We start from the raw sequence: 9605 nt of genomic DNA, 5'->3' as shown, positions 1-9605 counted from the left end.
AAGACAAGAAAAGAAAATAGGTGTTACCAAAAATCAAATCAGAAAATGAAAAACTGCCGGACCGTTGTCCGAAGGTGCCCTGGAGCCAGTGGTTGTGCTGGTCTGGAGGAGGGACCCTCTGGTTGGGTACGTGGCAATTCTCCCTCCAGCAGATATGCAGTTGCCAGGCATGGTGAGGCAGGGTTTGGTGTAAGCAGTCCAACCTCCCCTGGGGGCCTGCTGTCCTGTTCCCTGAAGCCCCACCACGTTGGTGATTGGAGGAAAATGGCATCATGGCAGTTTCTCCTCCCTAGACCAAACCACCCTGTTCAGGCAGCCCTCGCAGCACAGCACAGGCACGATCCGGCCAGTTTGTCCCGCTCCACAGTCTCCTGCACCTCCCAGGCGCTCAGCTGGGATTCAAACCCCAACATCTTAAAGGATCCCACTCCACACACCCGGTTCTGGGGTGGCACCACTCTGCCAAGCTGACACAGGGCCCCTCAAGATAGAATCTTAAGCAGGATCCATGCCCAGCACAGAGCCTGATGTGGGGCTCCATCTCACAACGCTGCGGTCATGACCTGAGCTAAAATCAAGAGTCGGACACTCAACTGACTGAACCAACCAGGCACCACTCTACCCGAGTTCTAATCTTAATTCTACCACATAGTAGCTATGTGACTTCTTTAACCTCTGTGCCGTGGTTTTCCCATCCATAAAATAAAAATAATAGAGTTGATGTGAGAATTAAATGAGTTAATAAATAAAAATTATTTAAAACAGTACTGGCACATAGTAAACCCTCAATAAATGTGAGTAATATAATAAGTATTATTGTTATTACTTGGCACAGACAAGTCTAGAATTATAATTGAGATGCCTACTTAAAACCAGGGCCTGGGTGGCTCAGTCAGTTAAGCGTCAACTTCAACTCAGGTCACGATCTCTCAGTTTGTGAGTTTGAGTCCGCCATTGGGCTCTGTGCTGACAGCTCAGAACCTGGAGCCTGTTTCGGATTGTGTGTCTCCCTCTCTCTCTGCCTATCCACTGCTCGCACTTTGTCTCTTGCTCTCTCAAAAATAAATAAACATTAAAAAAAATTTTAATACAAAACAAACAAAAAAAAGACAGGGCCCAGCTTTGCACAGTGGCAATATCATAGCCAGTGAGGTTTATCCGAGGCGCGATTATTGCTCATTGAAAACTTTTCCCAAAAAAGACAGGGCCCCGGAAAATCTTTCCATCTGAAAATTATTAATAAAAACACTTTAGTCACCTTTTTAGGAATTCAAGAAGAAAGGCTGTTCTCTGCCAGAGTATGGATAGAAGGAATAAAATCTCCAATGATAACCTAAATCCCAAGGCCATCATGTGTGAGTGTCAGGTTCCAAATCAATTTATACAATACATAAATCTCAAAGAATTAATATAAAACTGTCACCAGCTAATATTTTATGGAAAAAAACTAAATTGGATCCCAATTTCACTCTAAACATAAAAATCAATTTCAGGTGACTTAAAGACTTAACTATGAAAAAGAAAAACTTAAAAACTTTTAGGAGAAAATATTGGGAAATATCTTAACGTCCTCAAAATAGTGACAGGCTTCTATTTTCCTTTTAAAGGCTAAGTTATCTGCTAAATGTGAGACAGGCTAAGGTTGGAGTAGGAATGGAAGTTTGAGAGAATGGAGATTGTTAATTAGTTATTTCAGAGAGTAAAAGAATAAACTAACTGGGAGAGGGTGGGAATCACATAATTCCTAGGTAGTGCTGAGGGCCACCAGACACTGATGGTCAAGATTTCAAAGTGTTCAATCTGCTGAGCTATATAATTTTCTCTAGAAATGATGTCAGCCACGAGGAGAAGCCAGGGTTGGGAGTTTTGTCAGACAGGTGCAACCAAAGGGCAATTTAGGGTACTGAAGACTTTAGGGTATTCGAGGTACACAGACCAGAGATTTTCAAGTGGATAAGGAAGAAAAGTGAAAACAGGGAGACTGGTGGGTGAGGACGAAGTTGAGGGATAAATGGATAGAAGGTCCCATTGAGGTATACAGAACCAATAAGCTGTCTGGTGAAGAAATGAGCAGCCAGATGAAGAAAAAAGGAAAGCAGTGAATATAAATGTGTAATATTTAACAACAAGAAAGGAAATTTAACTATAGATACGAGTAAGATAATATACTATACAACTCTGTGCTAATAAAACTTTTTAACTCAGAGTGCCTGGGTGGATCAGTTGGTTAAGCATCCTACTTCGGCTTGGGTCATGACCTCGCTGTTTGTGAGTTCGAGCCCCACGTCGGGCTCTGTGCTGACAAGCTCAGAGCCTAGAGTCTGCTTAGATTCTGTGTTTCTGTCTCTTTCTGCCCCTCCCCGGCTTGTGCTCTATCTTTCTCTGTCTCTCATAAATAATAAAAATGTTTAAAAACAAAAACAAAAACTTTTTATCTCCATGAAACTAAAATTCCCAGGATAAATGAAGTGACTAACAATGCAAATAATCTCTTCATCCAATTAATCTATTATGTTCCACCTTGTATAGAAAGCCAATTAAATTGATTTCTAGTGTAAGGTAAAATAACTGTTACTTAAAATGCACTATTACCCAATAGCTAAGCACAAAATAACAAAATACTACTTTTCGCTTCAATTTTTAAACTAACTTCACTCCATTTAAAATATACATATAGGACCTTATATTTCTTTACAGTGAGCTTCTGAGTGGCCAAGACTGTCTTTCTCATCTTAACAGCTCATCAGCTTAACAGAAAGCATATATAACAATGGCTCAGTAAATATTACTAAATAAATTGGAAGATGGAAAAAAATATATAAACAAATGAAAGAGGAAATTTTGCATATGAGTACTCAGCGCTAGTCACTAGATGGCATCACTTCCCCAAATTGGGAAGACATTTTACATCTTCCAAAAAGGAATTTTATATACACGGTTCTAGCTCTTTATAGTAAGTGTGAGGATAAACAGTAAGCTCGTAAAAACTTTCAATTCATTTGCACGTGGAAGTGCTCGAGATTTAGAAATCATGAACAGAGAAGATTGAAACCAAACATCAGCAGTAAGCCAGGCATCTGTTTGGCTGATGACCTACAGGATGACTGCCTCTTTTAGTCTACTACACTCTTCTAAAGTTTGTCACACCAGTTGGTCCACTAAAAGCACAACATATGTTGGGGTGGGTGGCTCAGTCGGGTAAGTGTGTCCAACTCTTGAGTTCCGCTCAGGTCACGATCTCATGGTTTGTGAGATCGAGCTGTGTACTGGGCTCTGTAACTGACAGTGTGGAGTCTTCTTGGCATTCTCTCTCTCTCCCTTTCTCTCTCTCTGCCCTGCCCCTGCTCTTTCTCTGTCTCTCAAAATAAATAAATAAACTTGAAAAACTAAATAAAAGCACAAAATGTGATGTTCTTACATAATTTTTCAGAGAAGCGTTCCGTATTGGTCATCATTGTATCAATGAAATCTTTAAAATTCACTTTTTTCGTTTCTAAGGAGAAAAGAATATTTTCTTCAATATCTTCAAATGTTAATTATGACAACTATTGAATTACGTAAAATAAATTACAGGGAGATAACATGATTATAGCCATCAGCTAATACCACTAAAAATATATGGTTCTAAGAGGAAAAAGCAATTCAACACACAAGGAGAAAGTAAAACTGAAAAATGCCAGGAAAGTTAATCAAAATCCTTCTAGTTACAAGCGCACAACATTTTTAATTTTAACTTACATTATCTTGTCTTGGCCTGACAACAACTCAAAGATATGTCGGTAAAGAATTAGTGTATTATTTTATACATTTTAAAAAATACTTAGACATGATATCGTGATTTTTTTCCCCAGGTCACAAAAGGAAATACGAGATCAGAGATTAGAAGTGAGCTTTCTTGACCTCTGGTTTCTCCCACCTCAGGCTACCATTCACATTGTTATCTTTATTCCAGTATACTTTTGAAACTATTAAACGTTTTAATAGTCATTCTATACTTAGAAAATGTCTTTCCTTGATTATATATAATATCCCAATATTAGAATGGATAAAGATTTCTAGAATTTTCGAAGGCCGCATATAAAGGTTTTATATAAATAGGATGAGCTTTTGATAACACTACTCCTTTGTTTATCCCACTAAAAAAATCAAATTCCAATTCTAATCTATAAAAGATAAGGCACAGCCTATTGCCTATTTCCAAGATAAAGAATCTTTGAGAAGTTTACTTTAAGGAGCACCAAATTACTTTGTATTCTTAACCAAATATTTAAAGACTTGAAAAAAATGAGACTTTGAAAAATCCTAGGGGAATGTTAGAGTTAATGAAGATTTACATCCACTAACAGGAACATATAACTTTCTAAAGCAATAGATTCCCTATTTTTGATAATGTCTATTTGATACACAAATGTTTTAGCTGAACCACTGAACCCGCCTCCCATTTGAAGAACATTATTGTTTTAAGGACAAAATTACTTGTTATTTTTATTATTTTTTTAATATAGTTTATTGTCAAATTGGTTTCCATACAACACCCAGTACTCATCCCAACAAGTGCCCTCCTCAATGCCCATCAGCCACTTTCCCCTCTCCCCCACCCCCATCAACCCTCAGTTTGTTCTCAGTATTTAAGAGTCCCTTATGGTTTGCCTCACTCCCTCTCTGTAACGTTTTTCCCCCTTCCTCTCCCTCACAGTTGAAGAACATTATTAACACCACTGCATCTGCTTCTGTGCTTCCCCCATTCTATTCTACTGCTTCCTTACAGAGAGAACATTGCTGAATTTTTTAAAATTAACCAAGGTCTTGCTTTTTTACATATAATTTTACACAGGATAAACAAAATATTCCTTAATTTTGTTTTACAGCTCTCTAAAAATTATCACACTATAGCAATCTAGACTTGCTTTTTTCATTCAATATTATATTTCCAAGAACCATCCATATAGTATATTGCTATAGTTCATTTTCACTAATGTACACATTATCAGTATTTCATTATGCATCAGTGGTAAATACCACAATTTATTTATACATTCTATCACTGATCATGTTGTTTGTTTTTGTTCATTCTTTCCTTCCTTCCTTCCTTCCTTCCTTCCTTCCTTCCTTCCTTCCTTCCTTCTTCTATTAAGATCAGAGCTGCTATGAGCATTTTTAACATGTCTCCTTGCACATTAGTGCAGAGATTTTCTGGGATGTATCACTAAAAAATGGATTTTCTAAGCCATGAAGTATGAAAACCTTACAGAATACTACATAATGTTTTTCAAAGTTCTTTTACCACTTTTGCCTTATTTACCAACAATTAAATTAACAGACCTTAATTTTTGCCAATTTGGTCAGCATCAAAAGGTATTTCATTGTGACCTAAATTTTGCATTTCCCTGATTACTATGATGTATAAAAAGACTTCATATGATTATTAGCAACTTACGTTTCTTCATCTGGCAATGGCTGTTCTTGTAATTTGGCCATTTTTCTCTTGTGTTGTTAATTTATAGGGGTTTCCTATTTATTCTCCACAATGATCTTTCACTGTTATGAGTGTTACAGATAATCTTTACTCTGGAATGCCTGGGTGGCCCAGTCGGCTAAGCATCCAACTTTGGCTCAGGTCATGATCTCACAATTCATGAGTTCAAGCTCCGCTTAGGACTCTGTGCTGACAGCTGGGAGCCTGGAGCCTGCTTCAGACTCTGTCTCCCTCTCTCTCTGCTCCTCCCCCACTCATACTCTGCACCTCTCTCTCTCTCAAAAATAAATAAACATTAAAAAAAATTTTTTTAAATAATAATCTTTGTTCCATTTGTGGCTTGTATTTTCATTCTGTTTGTATTACCTTTTAATAAAGAGAATTTCTTATTTTTAATGTAGTCAAATGTATAAATCTTTTCTGGTTAGTGATTTTGTATCTTAAAAATAATTCCTTGTAACTCTAAGTCAGAAAATTTTTCTTCTTTCTCTAAAGAGAATTTTAGTGTTCGTATCTGGAAAGCATTACTGAATATGATATATAGGTAGGGATCCAATTCTATTTTTTACATTTGAATAATTAATTATTCCAGCACCATTTATTAACTGGTGCTTCCCCCCCACCCCCAGTAATCTGCCACCTCATTATATATGTTTCCTTATATGTGTGTAGATATATTTGGAAGTTACTTATCCTGTCCTATAAGTCAATTTCTCTATCCCTGTGCCATTTTCACACTGTTTTACTTACTGTAACTTTATAATGAGTCTTAATATCCAGGGTAGCAAGATCCCTCCAACACCACTCATACACCCTATCCACGTTTTTCTTCCTCAAGAGTGTTTTAGCTATTCTTGATCTTTGTTTATGCATACAAATATTAGAATTAATTCATCAAAAAAGTCAGGGTTTTATTAGAATTGCTTTAGATAAGTAAATTAATTATGAGAATTGGCAGACTTGGGGGTCTCTGAGTCCATTAATATGGGATATATTCCAATTTATTTAGGTGTTCTATAATGTCTTTTAACAAAGTCTTATCATTTTCTCACGTAAGGCACATAACTTACATTTGTTCTATTCCTTTTTTGCTTTTCATTATGGAAAAATTTTAATATACACAAAATAAGAAATATATTGTAATAAAAGTTCACATACTCTTCCTGTACTCTTCACATACTCTTCATGGCCATTCTTATTTCATCTATAGCCCCACACACTTGTCTATCTCACAACCACCCTTTCTCTTTAGAAAAGATGCTGCTAAGTTATAAGGGTACAGATACTCAAAACTAGTACCTTCCTTATGAATTATAGGCTTTGGCATAATAAAGAGTCGTTTGTCCCAGTTAACGACTTTTGTCCTGACCTCTTCCTTGTCAGAAAGCAAAACCACAAACTCTACTTTCTTTTTGTTTGTACTTTTGCCTATAGGAAAAAAGTGTCTGGAAAGACTGTTAATACTGGATATTTCTGGATCATGGGATTTTGTGTGTTTTGTTGTACTTTTGAGTATTTTTCTGTATTGACTTCATTTTAATGGACTTTTTTCTAATCAAAAAAATAAAGTCATTATTCTGAGGGAAAAAAAAAATAGCAAAGTGACCATCTTTTCACATGTGTCAACCCAGTTTTCACTTACTGTCAGCTTCAGTCAACTCTGTGATCTTCTCAAATTCTGGCTTAGAAAGGTAAACTCCAAAATGCTGAAGACAAGTATTCATATCCTCATAATCAATATTTTCATCTTTAATTTTATCAATGGCTTTAATGACATCAGTCAACACTGAAAATAAAGCAGTATGCCAATGAGTATTAAATATAAGTCAAAAAGAAAACACCAATAGTAAGATGAATTTTAGTTCTAACACTAAATAAACAAGCATAGAAAATAACTTCAGAAATGTTATATATGAAAAGAATTACCAGAATCTTTAATACTTAAAACCAACAAAGTACAAAATGAGAGCCAAAAATATATTCTACTTTGCTATCATCTCTGTATCGAAGGAAGTGCCAATTTAATTGCAATTTAAGTGCACAGGAACAAAAATATTATACAATTTCCCCATTTAATTTTCTAACAATTTAAACTTTCTTAGTAGTCTGTTTCTCGGTAGCAGATACAGAAATAAGTAGAAAACTTTCAATCCTGAATAATGAATTGGGGTAAGGTTTTGTAGCAATACATGGCTCAGTCCCTGGTTAATCTTTTATCTTCTGTATACATAAATATTATCACTTGGAAATAACTGTCCCACATGTCTTTTTATGATACTTTGGAATATATGCTTCACAAATTTGGGCAGTATTCCCTCCATTAAATTTAAACAAATTTTTACTGCAATGAAAGCTTTAATGTTTATTTTTGAGAGAGAGAGAAAGGCACAGCATGAGTCGGGGAGGGGCAGAGAGAGAGGGAGACACAGAATCTCAAGCAGGCTCCAGGCTGTCAACACAGAGCCAGACATGGGGCTCAAACTCAGGAACAGCGAGATCATGACCTGAGCCAAAGTGGACCCTCAATCAACTGAGCCACCCAGGTGCCCATGCAATAAAATTTTCTTAAAATAACTTACAAACACATAGAATTGTTAAGGGGGTCGACAGGTATGCATGCGGGTGTGTTTTTGTGTAAATTTTGGAACAAACTAAACTCAAATAGATTTTCTCTAATAGAATATTAGGATAGGTAAAGTGAAGAAGCTGGGCAGTGGAGGGCATTAAAGCCATTATCAGGAGTTAATCAACTTTAGGCAGTCACTGGACGTCATTATGGATTACTAAACAAAGAAATGATCAAAATGATGTCTGAATTAGATGATTCTTAAAATGATTCTTAACAAGGTAATTTTTATGTATAAATATGTAGAACAAGATATATGATACTATCTTGTGAAAGGAATTTTTAGATGAAAAAAATTCTCACTTAAAAGTAAATAGCTGATGGGGCACCTGGGTGGCTCAGTTGGTTGGGCACCTGACATCAGCTCAGGTCACGATCTCATGACTCATGGGTTTAAGCTCTGTGTTGAGCACTGTGCTGACAGCGCAGAGCCTGAAACCTTCAGATTCTGTCTCCGTCTCTCTCTGCCCCTCTCCCACTCTCGTTCTCTCTCTCTCTCAAATATAAATAAACATTAAAAATTTTTTTTAAAAAAGTAAACAGCTTGTGAGTGATGTCAGTAAGATGGTTAAGTAGGACGCCCTGGACCCTTCTTCTCCCCACAAACACACTGATTCAGCAGAAATTAAAAAATAAATTCCTTTTGTGAGAAATTAGAAACTAACTGACAGGCTCTTGTATCCCAGGAGAATGCAAAACAAGACGTACTGGAGCTGGTACAGACATTTGGGACACCCTCCCACAAGTGCTGCCTCCAATGCAGCACCATATGATCCAAAAAAAAAAAAAAAAAAAGACTCTAGCTCCCAGCTTCACCCAAGGGGAAGAAGAGTTTGGTCCACATATCCAGAAATTCAGCTTTTCCAAAATGCCTCCCCAGAAGATTGGCTTCTGTTTTGCCAGCCTTGGAGCTCTGATGGGTCTAGCACAGTCTAGTATTGGGGGTAGAATAAAGCGATGGCTTGGGCTGGTAGAAGGCAGTGATCCTCCCCTCTGTTCAGCACAGGATGAGATTAAAATTCCCAGCTCTTAGTTTCCTCCTGGAGAGGTAAAGAGTTTACCCAGCACGTCAACTTTTTCAGGGCGTCCCAAAGAACCATCAGCTATCTCGTCAGTCCTAGAGCCTGGGGAAGGAAAAAGGTGGTAGAGGCCTAGGGCCTATCAGGCTGGGCTGATGGGTGGGGGTCTTCTCCTGTATAGGGACAGTATGTGAGGACTGGGAGAGCTGCCTGCTTTTTCTCTTGCACAAACACCAACACAGAAAGTCCAAATGGAAATTGAATGACTAAAAAGTATGATGACTGAAATTAAAAGTTCAGTGGATGGACTCAACAGCTGAAAGGAGGAGAGAAAGGTAAGAATCAATGAATTGAAAGCAACGGAAATCATCCAATGAACAACACTGAGAAAATAAACTGAAGAAAAAATGAACAGTTCCAGAGACCTGTAGGAATATAAAAATGATCTAACATTTGTGTCCATCAGAGTCCCAGAAGAAGAGAA

General features: G+C 37.1%; 1 protein-coding gene and 1 pseudogene across 1 annotated transcript in view; one reads left to right on the top strand and one right to left on the bottom strand.

The window, feature by feature from the left end:
• Positions 1 to 1118: 1118 nt before the first annotated feature.
• Positions 1119 to 1245, top strand: LOC128313561 (uncharacterized; annotated as a pseudogene).
• Positions 1246 to 3386: 2141 nt separating this feature from the next.
• LOC113597097 (EF-hand calcium-binding domain-containing protein 13) overlaps positions 3387 to 9605 on the bottom strand; it is a 65849-nt gene continuing 59630 nt past the window's right edge. The window contains exons 13-14 of the mRNA XM_053211848.1: positions 7119 to 7262; positions 3387 to 3493 (exon numbers count right to left, since the gene is read on the bottom strand). Of these exons, the coding sequence (XP_053067823.1) occupies positions 3387 to 3493; positions 7119 to 7262 (251 nt within the window). The remainder of the gene's footprint in view (positions 3494 to 7118; positions 7263 to 9605) is intronic.

The sequence above is a fragment of the Acinonyx jubatus genome, chromosome E1 (genome assembly GCF_027475565.1).
Source record: "Acinonyx jubatus isolate Ajub_Pintada_27869175 chromosome E1, VMU_Ajub_asm_v1.0, whole genome shotgun sequence".
In the NCBI taxonomy this organism is placed as follows: Eukaryota; Metazoa; Chordata; class Mammalia; order Carnivora; family Felidae; genus Acinonyx; species Acinonyx jubatus.
This window is presented reverse-complemented; position numbering and strand designations above follow the sequence as displayed.